General features: G+C 39.8%; 1 protein-coding gene across 2 annotated transcripts in view; it reads left to right on the top strand.

Moving 5' to 3' along the window:
* The window catches only part of Cth (cystathionine gamma-lyase), a 36463-nt gene extending 18991 nt beyond the window's left edge, over positions 1-17472 (top strand). For both annotated transcript variants that reach the window (XM_036189688.1, XM_036189689.1), the window contains exons 10-12: positions 1401-1453; positions 12020-12158; positions 16895-17472. In XM_036189688.1, coding sequence (XP_036045581.1) covers positions 1401-1453; positions 12020-12158; positions 16895-16903 — 201 coding nt within the window. In that variant the 3' untranslated portion in view covers positions 16904-17472. The remainder of the gene's footprint in view (positions 1-1400; positions 1454-12019; positions 12159-16894) is intronic.
* The last annotated feature ends 1001 nt before the right edge of the window (positions 17473-18473 follow it).

Below are 18473 nucleotides of genomic sequence, written 5' to 3'. Positions count from 1 at the left end.
TCAAGCCCCATTTCTTAAAAACATATCACACTAAGAACCTTGACTCCAGCCCATGAACTTCGGTGGGACCCATCTCCCCCAAACCAGGCAGGTCACTCAGTGTGTAGTTCTGGTGGCTAAAGAGATCAAGCTGCCTGCCAGCATCCATGTGGCAGAGGTAGAAAGGGCATGTGGGAGCAAGAAGACAGGAGCAAGAGTGTACAGGATTTTTAGGCACTACCCATCCAATGAACATGAATCAGCATGACACCCCTGATAGTTATCCTCTGAGAGACTATACTCTGTAGGACATGCCCCTTGTTCACATCACACAAGGAACCTTGGGACAGACCATGTGCAAACCAAAGCAGCTGCTGGATTAACAAGTTCCCCTTCTCCATAGTCAATGAAAGGAGGTGTTAATTTAAGAGGTGCTGCATAGCTGGATGTGGTGGCACATGCCTTTAATCCCAGCATTCAGGAGGCAGAGGCAGGCGAATCTCTGTGAGTTCAAGGCCAGCCTGGTCTACAAAGGGAGTTCCAGGACAACCAGTACTGGCAAACAGAGAAACCCAGTCTTGAAAAAAAAAGTGCTACATATTGACTAATGTAGATAATGGTAGACATTCATGGGTATTTATTTAAAGAGAAACAGCAGAGGCAGGTCTAAAAGTAAACTGTTTGGTTTTAGAGCTCATGTAAATAGTATTTAAGTATGATGTGTATATATTTATTGTTACTGTTGCTTTGCTTTTAAGACAGGGCTTTACTCATTCTATAGTCTAGAACCCTAGCCCTTGCTATATAGACCAGGGTGGCCTTGAACTTGCAGTGACCCTTCTGTCTCTGCCTCTGGGTGGTACCATAAGGTGATACCATCTGTCTTAATTACTATTTAATACTTGCAGGCTGTTTAGTCATTATCCAAACCATGGTGATGTAGAAAACTGACTTTGTTCAGTTTATTGTTGATTGATTGATTGACTGATTAATTGACTGATGACTGATTTTGCAGTTCTGGGGATGAGACTCAGGGTCTTGTACATGCCAGACAAGCTCTCTACCACTGAGCTGCAACCATCAGACCTTTGTATAGTTCACTGAGGTAAGGTCTCACGATATTGCTCAGGCTGGCCTTGGACTCACAGAAATCTTCCTGCCTCTGTGTTCTGAGTGCTAGGATGACAGTCCTGAGCTACTGATCCCAGCAACTTTTCATGTTTTAAAGGTCTGAAGGCAGTACATCTATTTGTCTTACATTATTTTGACGTTTTCTTAGTATCTTGCCTGATTCTTGGTTTATTCATAGTTACTATCACTCTTCATCCCTCCTGAGCCAGAGAAATTTCATCAAAAAACATTTATTTTCAGAATTTAGCACTATGTTATCAGGCAATCTAAATTTCAGTTTTCTTTGGTAGGTGTTTACTCTGGCTGAGAGCCTGGGAGGATATGAGAGTCTGGCCGAGCTCCCGTAAGTGTGATCTTGTTTCTCTTGGTTATTACTATATCTCATTTATAGTCTTTATCTATTTATTTGTTTGTTTGTTTGTTATTTTTGAGCTGAGGATCGAACCCCGAGTCTTGCGCTTGCTAGGCATGCGCTCTACCACTGAGCGAAATCCCCAACCCCGTCTTTATTTTTAATAGTTGGTTATCTTGATTTCTTTGCATTGTGTCTCATGTTGAGCTGCTGCATCTGTCTCAAGTACCTCTCTCATCTATTAACATAAAAACTTTAGCTCTCATCTTAAAAGGATTAAGAACCTGGACCCAGGAACACAGACTGAGTTAACCAAAATTCCATGTTCCAATGTAGAAGCAGTTTCACAAGGTTTTTATAGTTTTACAGAACAAAGAAAGTCATAAGTCAAGGCATGTTTAAAATACATTGGTGGGTACAGCAGAGAATCGGGGTGCAATAGGATGGTGAGAGCATCAGAGTCAGGCACAAAAAGACAGTGAGAGCTATGTTATAGTCCAAAGATGCTGTTGATAACATTCGCAGTTCTTGGATTGGTGGAAGCTAGTGTTTTGCTAATAGCTTCTAAGAGGTTTTTATTATCATATGATGTTAGTTCAGATACAGAGTAGGACAAGGAATGGCTGTTCCAAAAGGCTAACACTAGCCCAAAATAAAGTAATTAGCCTCTGAACCTAAAAAAGTCCCACTCTCTCCACAGTACTGAAATTCCAGTCCACCAGTCTCTGCAGACATAGACTCCTTTGTAGTTGTTTTCATTTTTTGTTTTTTTTTTTTTTGTTTGTTTGTTTTTAAATCTTAAGCGGTCCACCACCCAGTTCCCAAATAAATACATGCAGACTTATTCTTACTTATGAATGCCTGGCCTTAGCTTAGCTTGTTTCTAGCCAGCTTTTCTTAAGTTAAATTATCCCATCTACCTTTTGCTTCTGGGCTTTTACCTTTTTCTATTCTCTATTTCTTTCTTTCCTTCTTCCTCCATTGCTGGTTGTGTAGCTGGGTAGCTGGTCCCTGATGTCCTCTCCTCCTTTCCTCACTCCTCTCTTCTTTCTTTCTCCTTCTATTTATTCTCTCTGCCTGCCAGCCCCGCCTATCCTCCCTCCAGCCTTGCTATTGGCCATTCAGCTCTTTATTAGATGAATCAGATGTTTTAGGCAGGCAAAGTAACACAGCTTCAGAGTTAAACAAATGCAACATAAAAGAATACAACACGCCAGGCAGTGGTGGCGCACGGCTTTAATCCCAGCACTCAGGAGGCAGAGGCAGGCGGATCTCTGTGAGTTCGAGACCAGCCTGGGTTACCAAGTGAGTTCCAGGAAAGGCACAAAGCTACACAGAGAAACCCTGTCTCAAAAAACAAAAAAACAAATAACAAAAAAATACAACACATCTTTGCATCATTAAACAAATATTCCACAGCATAAAGGAATGTAGCATATCTTAAATTAATATTCTACAACACTCCTTCCAGTTTTTTGTTTACAGGTAGACACAACTTCATTTTATGGTTTTCATTCACACACCTCAGCTTCCTGAGGGTGTGGATCACAGGCATATACCATCGTCTACCTTTCAGGTCCTAAACCTGTGGGGACGAGGTAAAGGAATGAGCTGTGCCTTTTTTATATGTTGTCTCCACAGTAGTAACAATGTGCTGTGCTGGGAGACTTTATCCCAGAAAAGCTGTCAAGATCCCCTGGACGATAGAAAATATGTCCTATGCCCTTGCTTTCCAGAGGAGAGCCTGACTATACTGGTAAACCTGCTTATTCTCTTAGTGTGTTGAGTCTCTGATGGTTTGCTATCTGAATAAGATATCCAAACTCTGCCTGGCATTCCACACTCTTCATAACCTGTGGGAGCCTGTTGGAGTCCAGCTCTGACCTGTCAAAGTGTTCTTGGGAGGAGAGGAGATCAATCTATTGTTCAATCTAGCCTTCAACTCTATCAAAGACCCCAGAAGGGTAAAATATTACCTAATGACAAGGACATCTGGTTGCCTGGATAGTAGCCCTAGGTTCTTTGGTTAAAGTTAGTGCATCCAACTTTGGCCTACAGGCCTATTTGACAGACATTTCTGAGTAGCAGGGAATTTTTTGTTTTCTTTTTCTTTTTTTTATTAAGACATTTTTTTATTCATTTTACATACCAACCACAGATCCCCCTCTCATCCCTCCTCCTGCTTCCCCCCAGCCTTCCCCTCCATCCCTGCCTCTGAAAAGGTAAGGCCTCTAATGGGGAGTCAGCAAAGCCTGGTACATTCAGTTGAGGCAAGTCCAAGTCCCTCCCCCTGCATCAAGACTGTGCAAGGTGTCCTATTATAGGTAATGGGCTCCAAAAAGCCAGTTTCTGCACCAGGGATAGATCCTATTCCCACTTCCAGGGGCCCCTTAAATAGAGCTATACAACTGTCTCACTTGTGCAGAGGACCTAATCCAGTCCCTTGAGGCTCCACAGCTGTTAGTCTAAGGTTCATGAGTTCCCACTAGCTTGGTTCTATTGTATCTGTATTTCCTCATCATGATCTTGATGCCCCTTGCTCATAGACCCCCTCTTCCTTCTCTTCAACTGGACTTCTGGAGCTAGGCCTGGTGCTTAGCTATGGCTCTCTGCATCTGTTTCCATCAGTTACTAGATGAAGGCTCTATGATGACAGTTAGGGTGTTCACCAATCTGATTACCTGGGTAGGCCAGCTCAGGTACCCTCTCCACGAATGCTAGTAGTCTAAGATGAGGTCATCCTTGTGATTCCTGGGAATCTCCCTACCACCAGGTTTCTCCCTGTCCCCATGATGTCTCCCTTCATCAAGGTATCGCTCTCATTACTCTTCCACTCTATCCATTTTCCGGCTTGACCATCCCGTTCCCTTATGTTCTCATTCCCCATCCCCTCCCCTCTTTTGCCTCCCTCACCTTCAGTTTACTCAGAAGATTCATCTATTTCCCTTTCCCAAGGTGATCCATGTGTCCCTCTTAAGGTCCTTCTTGTTACCTTGCTTCTCTGGAGCTGTGGATTGTAGTCTGGTTATCCTTAGCTTTACATCTAGTATCCACTTATGAGTGAGTACATACCATGTTTGTCCATTTGAGTCTGTGTTACCTCACTCAGGATGGTATTTTCTAGTTCCATCCATTTGCCTACAATTTCATGATGTCATTGTTTTTTTATTGCTGAGTAGTACTCCATTGTGTACCACATTTTCTTTATCCACTTATGCATTCTTCAGTTAAGGGGCATCTAGGTTGTTTCCAGGTTCTGGATAATTTGAATAATGCTGCTATGAACATAGTTAAACAAGTGTCCTTGTGGTATGATTGAGCATTCCTTGGGTATATGCCCAAGAGTAGTATCATTGGGTCTTGAGGTAGACTGATTCCCAGTTTTCTGAGATACTGCCATACTGATTTCCAAAGTGGCTGTACAAGTTTGCATTCCCAGCAACAGTGAGGAGTGCTTCCCTTGATCCACATCCTCTCCAACATAAGCTGCCATCAGTGTTTTTTGATCTTAGCCATTCTGACAGGTACAAAATGGCATCTCAGAGTCATTTTGATTTGCATTTTCCTAATGACTAAGGATGTTGAGCAATTCTTTAAATGTCTTTTGACCATTTGAGAGTCTTCTGTTGATAATTCTCTGTTTAGCTTTGTGGCACATTTTTAAATTGAATTGTTTGGTTTTTTTGATGTCTAGTTTCTTGAGTTCTTTATGTATTTTGGAGTTCAGCCCTCTGTCATATGTGGGGTTAGTGAAGCTCTTTTCTCATTCTTTAGGCTATCATTTTGTCTTATTTACTCTGTCATTTGCCTTACAGAAGCTCCTTAGTTTCAGGAGGTCCCATTTATTAATTGTTGTTCTCAGTGTCTGTGCTACTGGTGTTATATTTAAGAAAGGTACCCTGTGCTAATGCACTCAAGGCTACTTCCTGTTTGGTTCAGTGTAACTGGATTTATGTTGATGTCTTTGATGCACTTGGGCTTGAGTTTTGTGCATGCCAATAGATATGGATCTATTTGTAATCTTCTGCATGTTGACATTCAGTTATGCCAGCACCACTTGTTGGAGATTCTTTCTTTTTTGCATTGTATGGTCTTGGAGAAGCAAGGAATTTTGTCTTGGCAAAGTTTGGCCGTCACTTTTTTTTTTTTTTTTTTTTTGTCTTCTGCTGGTCCAGTTTGGACAATATACTGTCAAGCAGTCAAGGCAAGGGCAGTTTCTTTGCCCAAATGGATCACTTTTGCCATAAAGAAAGCAAACTCCACATGAAGGTTCTTCAGTGCCCATCATCTTCTTTTGAAATAAATTGATGCTGTCAGGAGCAGACTTGTCTCACTGTCATGAAAAGCCCTACATTATTAAACATAGTAAATGCCATATGCTGTAGTTCTTTGATGTGTTCAAGACTATCTGTCTATCTGTCTATCTAAAAATATCTGTGTATGACCTTGAAAACATACCTAACATGATTATAAGTTTGACTATTATAGGTAACTACTATTAATCTGTATTTCTTAATTGCACATTACATTTTTAAATGAATTGCATAAGTACAATACCCTAAACAAGAGTAGAAACATACATAGAGTATAACAAAAGTAACTTTAAATTTGTATTAATAAACCAAAATCCACACCAATGTAAAATATTTAAGACTAGCTTTTTTTAGTTTAAAAGTAGATTCAATAATCCCCCCTTTTATCCTGTCATTTCTATATCCCCCTTTTTCTTTTTAGAATAAGATCCCTGAATCTAATCTCCTTTGTTCAGTTTTCTCCTGACCATTATCAATAACAACTTATAACCACCCCCCCCTTAAATGATAATAAACATCCTAACCCATCTTTTGGAATATGGATGTCATTCTCTAGACTACTTCCTGTTGTTTGTGTGTGCTGATATCTTTGGGGGAACCTTGAGAAAATCAGGATAATTGTTAGGTCCTGGCTGGAGTAGTTTCTGGGCTTGAACCATCTCCTCCAGCAGCCTTGAAGCTGTTTTGGATGCTGAACTCTGAGGAGACTGTAACAGAGGCATTCTGAGATGCTGGACCTGAGTCATCCATTTTCATTGGTGTTGGGTCCCCTTGTTCTTAAAATACTTACTTTTAAAGGTAACATACATTACAAGTATTGAATATATGGTGTGCACAAGTCAGTTAAAGATGATTTTTTTATTTTATATTTGAGCAGGTAAAATATGCGTTTTGTGTTTTGTATTTTTTTTTTTTAGCTTTATTTCTTTATGTCTGTAGTCAGGATTTTCAGGGGGTCTTCCCCAGTCAAACCTGATCCATACCAACCTAGAACAAATCTACAGCCTCTAATCTCCTGTGAAAATAAAAGCATAACCTCTTCCCCAAAGTAAGATATCTTTGACTTCCATTTTGAAGTCAAGACATTTAAAAAAATATATAGATTGGTTTAATCTAGCAATTTTCATAATCAAGTGTATCTTAAGGCCATTGTTCCCTCAGTAATCAGAAAATCTGAAAACAACATAATAACATACAGAATCTGGACTCTCTGTGTATTTCCCATCTTTATGAGGCTTATTATATTTTTTATTAATTTATTCCCTTTTAAGGGACTACTATTTTTAAACTATTTTTTTAAACTGTGACTGTATATAACCTTTTTCTTTCTCTCCCAAGCCTATGTATATTTTTAAACACACAGTAAGCCGTCTAGAGGCTTTTTGGTCTGGATCTGCCTTTACTGCATATCTGTAATCTTTTCTGTCTGAATGAACAAAAATTAAACCTACCATGCAGCTTAGTTCATGGTGTGAAGTCCACAGGCAGTGGCTGGGAGCCGTGTCTCTGTACCACGGCTGGCATGAGAGACATGAGACTAGGAAGCCTCATTTGGCTCCATTTTTGTGTGTTTAGAACCTTTTTTAAGCTTTCTTAGGTCTTATGTGGATGTAGGTGCCAGATGTTTGGGTGGTATTTGTAGGCAGAAGTTTCTGTCCTATAAGCTGCTCCCAAGTAACCACACAGAGGCTTAATATTAATTATAAATCCTCGGCCAATAGCTCAGGCTTGTTATTAGCTAATTCTTGTTTTTTTAGTTTTCTGTGTAGTTTTGGTACCTGTCCTGGATCTCGCTCTGTAGACCAGGCTGGCCTTGAACTCACGGAGTGTGTGCTAGGATTAAAGGCGTGCACCATCCCCACCCAGCTATTAGCTAACTTACATTTTCAATTAGCCCATATTTTTATCTATGCATTGCCATGTGGTTTGGTACCTTTTTTCAGCACGGCATGTTTATTTCATGTTTCCTCTCCTTCTCACTGAAACTCCTCAGACTCTGCCCTTCTTCCCATTTTCCTTAGTCCGGTTCTCCAATGTAACCTTATCCTGTCCAGCTATTGGCCAGTCAGCTCCTCTATTAAACCAATCACAGCAACATATATTCACACAGTGTAAAGGAATATTCCACAGTCTGGAGCTATGTGACCATTTATTATAGCTGTTACTAAAGGAATATGGCATCACTACTTCTTTTTGTTCACCTGTTATCAATGAACATGATTTTGGGGTTTTTTTGGTTTGTTTTTACTTTTTTGAGGCAGGACAAACAGCTCAATTTTTTCTAAAACTTGTTCTGCAGCCTGGGATGACATTATATTACCAACTATTTTATATCTAGCTCCAAATGCTTGGCTTGCAGGTGCACACCACCACACTCAGTTCTCAAGAGATATTTTTGTGGTATTTTGTACACATTCAGAAATGATGTGTCTTGGAAGCACTATATTAAAGATTCAGAGTCCTGTGTGTAGGCATACTTTCCATTTACAGTTGTGGGGAGAGTTTGACTTACGAAGTCTAAAGAAATATATCTAAGTTAGGCTTTGAAGCATGTCAGATGGCATGTTTCTTCCCAGTTATTCAGGAAGATGCCTGAGAGAGGATCTGTGAGCACAAGAGAGCACACTCATGTGCAATCAATTTGCTTCTCAAAGGAGGAAATGTTTATTGCTTTAAGGCTTTCTCCTTAAAAATAGATGTTTCCTGATTTATTAGGGGTAGGGTTTAATGTTGCTTAGCTCTCAGACTAGATAAGTATATTTAGGTCAGGACTTGTCTGGTCAACCTTCATTCTGGGCCTCCCAACACTCTTGTGATTGGAGCAATATAGAGGAGAGGAAGTAGAGTCTGCATACTGGGTTAGCCTCCCACCCAGATACTGTATGTTAACTCTTTATCCTCAGAAAACACTTTGTATCTGTCTCAGTCAGGGTTTCTATTCCTATGATGGAACACCATGACCAAAAGCAAGTTGGGAAGGAAAGGGTTTATTTGGCTTTCACTTCCACATCATTACCCATCACTGAAGGAAGTCAGGACAAGAACTCAAGCAGGGCAGGAACCTGGAGGCAGGAGCTGATGCAGAGGCCATGGAGGGGTGCTGCTTACTGGCTTTCTCATCATGGCTTGCTCAGCCTGCTTTCTTATAGAACCCAGGACCACCAGATCAGGGATGGTACCACCCACAATGGGCTGGACTCTCCCTCATCAAACACTAATTAAGAAAATGCCTTACAGCTGAATCTTATAGAGGCATTTTTTTCAATTGAGATTCCCTCTTTTCAGATGACTCTAGCCTGTGTCAAGTTGGCACAAAACTAGCCAGGATACTACCCTTTTTTAAAATGTCAATTTAGAGAGTGTGGGGGAAATGCCTGAGTTAATGTCCTGGCTCATATTACAATATTAAAAAATGTCTACTGCTATGGACTACTTTATGCGTGTGTTATATTTTTAAATACTTGCTTTTCCCTTATTTCCTTCTTATCTCCCTCCTTCCTCCCTCCTCTTTTATTTTGATTTTCTGTTTTTGTCTCATGTATTGGAACTCAGTCTATGAAGACTTACCTTTCTGAACTTTCACAATCCATACTTTTCTAGTATTCCCTAGTTAAAATAACTTTATGTACTTTAACTGATACTTATGAAATACATTTAAGATAGAAGTTACATGAAATTTCTACTCATTAAAAAGTAATATAGCACTGCTAATCCCTAGCACACCTCATTTCCAAATAACTACTAATATTTCTTCTAATAGTAAAATTATTTACTTTTCTAAAAATGGGTTTAAAATCATGAGTTTAGCAATATGATTAGTGGAGTCTTTCATATTTAGAAAAGAAGGTGTGTGTGTCCACCATTCTTTCTCATGGTATTTTATTTGAAACAAAAATACTGTGCTAATTACTGGTGTTTTTACCACCTTTCTAAAACATGTGAAATTCTGGAGTGTTCCTGCTGCTGGAGAACATTTTTCAGTGTCTTTATTTTAGGACCCCTATAACCCACTCCAGGATGGGCAGCCAATGTTCTAGAAAAGGCTGCCCAATAGCTCATGAATGCTCAGTGTCTTAAGGCTTCAGATTTTAATCATTTCCCCCCTTAGACGTTGATAAAATTATTAATTTTAGGATAAGCAAATGATTACTTTTAACTCTTTTCTCTCCTGATCTCTCTCTCTCTCTCCCTTCCCCTTCCTTGCCACTATCTTTACAAAGTAAACTGTATGAAAAAAAATTTTCATATTATATATCTGGTTTCTCTTCAGACAACATAAATCTTTCAAATATTGAAAAAAAAAATGAATGGCTGCATGCCCAGCAGTAGGTGACCAACAAAGAATGAACTCAGTTGCATCTTAGGAGGTTTCTTGTTTCATACCATTATGTGAAGGCTTTTCCTTTCACTTTTGTTAAAAAAAAAATCTTTTTTGCTTACATTTATTTTATTTACTTATTTTTCTCTCTTTTTATGCTACAGATTCTTTGTGTCTATATTATAGCTTCCAGTTTAGTGTTTTTATGGGGCTCCTGAGTGTGCAAATGAGTGGGTCTCTGTTTCTTGTGCCTTTTTTTCTTATGTCTCATGACTATTTGCCCAGTAATTAATGATTGATGGGGTGGACACAGCCCACTCATTAATTTAAAAAATTCCCCACAAGCTTGCATCCAGGCCATTCTCATGGAGGCATTTTCTCATCTATGGTTTCCTCTTCTCAGATAACTCTAGCTTGTGTTCAAGTTAACAAAAACCACCTGGACACTTCCTTAGAGGGCCAGCAAGATAAAGGCACTTGCTGCATAAGCCTGGCAACCTGAGTTCAATCCCCATAACACAAATTGCTAAATGGTCTTTTTTATAAAAACAACAACAACAACAACAACAACAACAACAACAACAACAAAACTCGGAGCCTGATATTGGGGTGAATGCTAAACGATCAGAGAGACAAAGGAACAAGTCACCTGTTACCTCTAGGACTCCTCACCCTGAAAAGCTTTTCTCAGCCAAAAGATTTTAGTTTCTGTCTCCTCATGCCTTATATACCTTTCTCTGCCAACCCATATCATTTCCTGTCTCAACTTTCCTAGTGCTGGGATTAAAGGTGTGTGCCACCATTGCCTGGCTCTGTTTCTTTCTCTCCTAGACTGAGTTAATCTCATGTAGTCCAGGGTAGCTTTGAACTCACAGAGATCCACACAGATCTCTGCCTTCTGAGTGCTAGGATTAAAGGTATGTGCCACTACTGCCTGGCTTCTATGTTTAATCTAGTGGCTTGTTCTGTTCTCTGATCTTCAGGCAGATTTATTAGGGTACATAATATATCACCACAAATCCCAGAACCCACGTAAAGGTTGAAGGACAAAACGGTCTGCACAAATTTTCCTCTGACCTCTACACACATCCTATGCTCCTCCCACAATCATGTACACATATATTAAAAAAACAAAAACAAAAAAAAAAACAAAAAAAAAACCTTCCTTTGAGCAACAAAAGATACTGTTTGTGTACTGTACAACTCAAGTGCTTTTTTTCCCCCCTGTGGGTCTGAGGGTTGTTGGTTTAATTGCACAGCACAGGGAAATAAGCACATTGGCAGAACACACATTGGATCTAGGTGTCACAGCCTCCCCTGTGTGGTTCTCGGTCTAGTCAGACCCTCCCTTAAGCTTCCATAACCATCTTGCCAGGACTTCTTGGGTGGGTTTGTCTGCTTTTCTCCAGTGCCTCCTCATCCTCTAATGTAAGGAGAGCACCTCGTTTCTTCCTGTAGTGCATGATGTGGTGGAAGCCTGACTTTGAGACTGATCAGCTTCTAGTTTGGAAAATTTTTCAGTCCTTTCTTCCATGTGATCTGCACTAGAATTTCTGTTGCCTCCTGCTTGCTGGTAGAGGCCTTTCGTGGATCTGCCTCAGTAGGATGTTTCTTTTAAAGGGCAGTATAGGAGAAATTTGATCTCAGCTAAAGTCTCACTCGGACAGGTGGTCCAGTCCATGGGTGGCTAGTTTCTCCCCTACCTGGGTACCAAACTGCTGCCCTTCCCACTTTTATGGCATGTGAATAATAAAATCATGACAAAAAGAGTTAAGTTTGATAATTGCTTATTTTCTGTTTGCCATTGAAAAATTATAAAAGTTTAAAAATAGGAGCAGAAAGAGACTTGAAGATAACTGCCAACATTTTAGCTAGAAATATACATGGCACAATCCAATGATAACATGTCTTCACATTTACTTCCAGAGCAATCATGACCCATGCATCTGTGCCTGAGAAGGACAGAGCCACCCTTGGGATCAGTGACACACTGATCCGACTCTCCGTGGGCCTAGAGGATGAAAAGGACCTTCTAGAAGACCTGGATCAAGCCTTGAAGGCAGCGGTGAGTTTTGTGTATGTGCATGCATGTGTGTGCATGCATGTATGCATATGTCCTCTTTTTTCTTTGATTGAAAATAGATTTTTTATAATATACTCTAGTTAGTTTCCCCTCCCTCTGCACCTTCCAGTTTCTCCCCACCCCCCTCCTATCCAGAGCCTTACCCTTTCCATCTCTTGTTAGAAAACAAATGGAAAAAAATCTAAGGAATAATAATAATAATAATAAAATAAAAAGAAACAAATCGGAATGTGACCAAACAAATAAAGAGCCGAAGGAAAGGCACAAGAAATGCATATAGACACAGAAACACACTTGTTTGCATACATAGACTAAGACCATCAAACTGGAAGCTATAATATATACACAAAGGAACTGTAAAGTCCAAAAAAGAAAAAGAAAAAGGAATGGTTGGTTTCCCCAATGAGACTCACTTGGAGAAAACTAACTTTTTATTAGCAAATGACTATCAAGTGGAGCTAGGTTTAGGGATGGGACGTGTGTCCACTTTTCTTAGCTCTAGGATCTCATTTGGTGCAGACCCACACAGGTAGGTGATGTACATGTTGCCACAGTCTCTATGAGTTCATATGTGTGCCAGCCTTGTTGTGTCTGAAGGCCTTGATTCCTTGCTGTTCTCCATCCCCTCCAGCTCTTACACTCTCTGCCTGCTTTTCCACAGTCTCCCTGAGCTCTAAGGGGAGAGTTGATGAAGGACATCCATTTTAGGGCTGAGTGTTCCAAGGTCTCTCACTCTGCATATTGTCTGCCTGTAGATCTCTGTATTTGTTCCTATCTGCTGCAGGAGGTAGCTTCTCTGATGGCTAAGCTAGACATTGGTCTATGAATATAGCAGAGTAACATTTTATTGCTATGTTCGTTTATCAGAACAGTAGTAATTGGTTCCCCCTAGGTCTCTACCCTATTTAATCTCAGGTTCTTGGCCACCCAAGCAACTCTGGGCATGGGTTCCGTCTTATGGAGTGGATAGATTAACTGATGATTAACTCAAATCATATATCGGTTGGTTATTCCGACAAACTTTGTACTGCTATTGCACCAGCATATCTTGTATGCAGGTCACTCTTATAGATCAAAGCGCTTGTAGCTGGGTTGGTGTTTACCTTTCTCCTTTAGTAGCATGTAGAGAAACTTCCAGGACTATGAACACTAATCTGTAGGGGTGAAATCTCTAAGTAAGCACCAGCTCCACTTCTCCATGTTCAGTAAGTTGTCTAAGCGTTATCCTCAGTAATAGGACCTTATTGTCAGTTTGTGGAGATAGCCTGCATTGTTTGGGGGTTCTGTGGGATCCTTTTGGCCCTAAACAACTCAATTAGATGCAACCCATTCCCGATACTGGAAGTTTCATTTGATGATGAGACATGTCCAGTTAGGGCTCTGTCTCTCTGTTATTTGGCAATTTATTTAGATCACCTTCATATATGTATGTGTGATAGGAAGCTTCTACTGTGTTAGATTTCTAGGCAACCCCTCAAATGCCCTTAGTTTTAGCTGTCCCTCCCCATAGTCCCTTCCTTGCCCCTCTCTCCCTTTCCTCTCCCTATTTGATCCTTCCATTGTAGCCCCCACCCACCCATCCAAAGCTGTCTATTCTCTTTCCCCTTTATAGGATAGATCCTAGGAAGATCTGTCCCTTCCTCTAGTCCCGTACACTCTGTGGTTATACAGTTTATAGCTTGCTTGTCAATGACTTAACAGTAAAAATCCACATATAAGTGAATACATACCATATCTGGGTCTAAGTTACCTTACTTAGGATGATTTTTTTTTTCTAGTTCCATACCTTTACCTGTGAATTTCATGATTTCATTTTTTTTAAATGGCTGAGTAATACTCTATAGTGTAAATGTACCATTTCTTTATACCCATTGTTCTGTTGAGGGATATCTGGGTTGTTTGCAATTTCTGGCTATTATGAATAGAGCAGCAATGAACATGGTTGAGCAAGTGTCTTTTAGGTATATACCCAAGAGTGGTATAACTGGATATTGATGACATTTGATTCTCATCTTCCTGAGGAACTACTACTACACAGCTTTTTATAGTGGCTGTACAAGTTTGCACTCCCACTAGCAATGAATGAGTGTTCCCCCATTATACATGCTCACCAGCATGAGCTGCCATTCCTTTTATTGATATAGGCTATCACTACCTATGGGGTAGCCTCCAGCAGCATAGAGCTCAAAGGGGAATCCACAGAGTCATCTGAGGAGGGTGAAGGGAAAAAACACACTGTCTCTTGATGGCTTACTTTTTGTTCTCTATTCTTTTGTGTTCTTTCTTTGTCCTTTTCATTATTGGTTGAAGAAAGAAGGCACTCCAAGGTGAAATTGTAAGGCCAATGTGTCAGTAGGAAGGTCTACCCTCTTCTGATGGACTGAACCCTGTACAGCCATACAGAGGCATATTTAATGATTGTTACATGAAGTATTTCCTCATACCAAGATCTCTAACCTTAATTCACATGTCTTACTGAAGGAGAGCATCACATGCCTCCATGACTCTAGTCCTTTATTATGTATTGTGTGCAGTACGCAATAATACAAGAGCCTCAGGTTTGCTTGAGGTATCTTGTGAGCAAAGTCATGGGATGGCTGCACAGTCCCTTCAGCAAAACAATCACTGTCTTCCATAAGGATTCTTCAAGTTCAAGGTACTTCTAAAAAAAAAAAATGTTAATTCTAATATTTCCCCATACAGCAATTCTGCTAAATTCCTGCAGAGAACAGATGAAAACACATTTGTTTGTTTTTTATCTCTCTTACATGATTAAAAACAAATTTTCCTCAATATCACATATACACTTATATCTAAGTAACTGGTTACAAATTATCAAAACATGAGCAAACAAAGTATTTTTTCCATAGCCAACTCTTTTGTTGGCAGGCTGCATGTTGTGGTTACAAAGAAAGAATCAATCATTTTAGTGTTTATCCCAAAAGTTAATCTTATAAGGAATCTTAAAGGAATCACAAACCTTAACTTCCATACATAAAGAACAATAAGTCAGCTGTATTCTAGATCCTTAGGATGCATACCCATTCATCAATAGTTCTTTATATCAGAAGATTGAGGGCAGGAATGGGTACAAGCAATTAATCCTCACCTTTGATCATCAGCCAACCCTAGCAAGAAAATATGTCAGCCAGTAACAGTTGGTCTGCTTTGTATTTTTCACACTAGCTTTGTGTCCTTGTGAACTTTAGAGTGTTTTCTGGGGTTTTTCATCTTAAGGCTATTATGAGAACATCTAATTTAACCTGAAGTATTGTAAGGCTTTGTTTCAGCCAATGATGCACACCAAAACCTGTGACTGTGTCTTTCAAAACAAAAAACAAACAACAACAACAACAACAAAGACTGAATTTGAGCCAGCCTGGCTACTGAGACTCAATTGTTTCTCTTAATCATTAGCTTGAGCTACAATCTATGCAACTCCTAAATGAAATTCACAGACCCTAGCTGTGTAACATTTCCTTGTAGTTATTTTCATCAAAACACTGTATAAGCTAACATTATTATAATCAATTAGACAGTACAGCTTAGGGAGGAAGTCATCTTCATAATAATCCACAGGTAAAAATGCTCAGTAGAAATGGATGTTTCCATGAGATAAACATGCTACATTACAGGCAGTGGGGATCTCCCCACACCCATTCACACCATACCAGATACCAGAGAAAGGTAGCAGCAGCAAACATGTATAGACGCAGCAGAAGCAAAAGACATTCCAGGGTCTGTGATCTTGGGGACCTTGTCTAAAGGAGAATCACTGGTCAGGGGAATGCCTCCTGGTGGGCTGACATCTTGAACTTCAATTGCCTCCTACTGCTCCTCTGACATTGCCATGCTGACTGGTACAGGATGAAATCTCAAAGTAGTTTTGATTTCCATTTCCCTGATGATTAAGGATGCCGAACATTTCTTTTTTTCCCTTTTCTTTCTTTCTTTTTCTTTTCCTTTTTTTTCCTTTTGGTTTTTCAAGACAGGGTTTCTCTGTGTAACTCTGGCTGTCCTGGAACTTGCTCTGTAGATAAGGTTGGCCTTGAATTCAGAGAGCCACCCTCCTCTGCCTCCAGAGTGCTGAGATTAAAAGCATGTGCCACCACCACCCGGCTGATCATTTCTTTTAAGTGCTTCTCTGCTAGCATATGTCTAATCTTGAGAGTGGGTGTCATCATATTTATAAAGAGTGGCCTCGCTAGAGATTCTTACTCTGGCAAGTGTGCCTAATACTTACCTGGTCAACATCTGTGAACTTGTCAAGTCCTTGAGTTACAAGTGACCAACCTATTGGCCCCTCAGTATAGAGTTGACTTATCAGCTGGTCTTTACTCCCTCTAAGAAAGAAAAGCCCCCAAGCCACCCAACATCTCCTAGCACAATATCAGCCTTGCTGAGAACATCTGATGATTCAGACTTCTGGGCCACCTTTGGCATCATCTCCAGCATCTTGGGTTCTCACAGTATTGGGCATCTGACTCACAACTCCTTCCTCCATCCTCCACAAACCCAGTCTAGAGCTACCCCAGTTGCAATCTGACCATTATTAATTTGCACTCACCAAAATTAAAGAAAAGTGTCCTCATTGTCACCTCTAAAGGTGTCACTTTCACACAGCTGACATGGGTGAATAAGCAGGAACCTCAGAAAGAGCTCTCAGAGTAGGAGTGTGGAGATCACTGATATTCTTTTCCTGTGAATTATTGATACAGCACCCTTGAAGTTTGAGTTGAAGCTGGCATTCCAGTGCTGCCGTCAGGAGCTGCATCCACGGGGTCAGATCTTCCAAATAACTGGACAGACCATTAAGGAGCATTTGCAGAATTTCCCAGAGAACATTTTAAGGCACCTAATGACTTTTACAGCTATAACCTTCCAGGGATCTTCCCTGTTCAGGATTGTCTTCTGTTTGTCTTCTAACTGACAGGTTGGTTCTGTTAGTATCATTTTGGTAATTTTGCTACATTTGTATCCAAGGAAGTATGAATTGTACTCTTTGGGTGATTATGTTGTTGGGCTTTTCTTTTTTCTGTAGCCTAAGATATATTTTAATCATGTTTACAATGTCATAATTTAGCATTGATGTTTTATTAAGTTAAATTATTAAATGATCTTAAGTCAACCATGATTTTTTTCCATTCTGTTGAAAATTATTGAAAGTGATGTTTTTTATTTAATTACCACAAGCCAAAAATCAAATATTTGAAATGTCTACTGTGAAATTCTAGTGACTAAAGGTTGTACTTGATAATTGTTATTTTTCTTAAATAAATATAATTATCAAATGCTCCCCTTCTAGATACTGCTTTGCTATTTTTGGGTTCTTTTTAATTTCCAGTGGCTGCTCTAGAGGTCTCAAACTTTATTGATTTTTATGAATGTAATTGACTAATTTTATCCTTAAAGTTTAATATTTGCAGATTAGATACAAATTATAAACTTGGTGCTTTTTATACTTTTCATATTATTATCTTAAATAGTAAAGCTATTGAGGTAAGGAAGTTGTATTTAAAACCAGAATATTTTGGGTCTTTCTTCCTCAACAAGAGTTTATTTCTAATTTTTCCTTAGTAAATCTACATGCATTCTGTAAAACAAAACAAAACAAACCAAACCACAATTTTTCATAGTTAGGGACATTACATCATGAGCAAATGATCATGAACAGCTGGGAGTCCAACAATTAGAAATGTAAAACTGTTTTAGCCAAAAGCTTTTTGTCTTATCAGGCATATTATAACTTACTGTAGATCAGGTGTGTGCAGCACAGTGGGCAGCTCTCCCTGGATGCAGGCTTTCTTTGTGAGTAGGTAGCCAGCATGCTTGGCCAAGGCCTGAACATTAGTGGCTGGGTGATAACTAAGCTCTTCACCTTCTGGAAGATTTCTGAGAAAGCAGTCTGACTTTCTACATGTCCACTGACAGGATGGCTTCCTGCATTGTAGAATGCAGGTAATGAGATTGATTTCCTGGCAGATTGGCCCAACTTCTTCCATTTATGTAGGGTCCAGCCATTGTATGTTCAGTGTCTTAGAACTTCTGGGAGAATTAAATGACTAGTATTGTGATTGTTAGGGGTTACACAGACTAAGAGGTGTGTGTGTGTGTGTGTGTGTGTGTGTGTGTGTGTGTGTGTGTATTTCCTCTGCCTGTGTGTCTTTGTGGTTCGTAGGATCACAGAGCTTCAGTCTCAAATCTGAAGAACATTCCATCAAACTGGAAACAGGAAGAATTTGGGTGTTGAGGAATTGAGGCAAAATCATTTTTCTTTAAGGAAACCTATCTTGCATC

This window comes from Onychomys torridus, chromosome 6 (assembly GCF_903995425.1).
Source record: "Onychomys torridus chromosome 6, mOncTor1.1, whole genome shotgun sequence".
NCBI classification, from domain to species: domain Eukaryota; kingdom Metazoa; phylum Chordata; class Mammalia; order Rodentia; family Cricetidae; genus Onychomys; species Onychomys torridus.
This window is presented reverse-complemented; position numbering and strand designations above follow the sequence as displayed.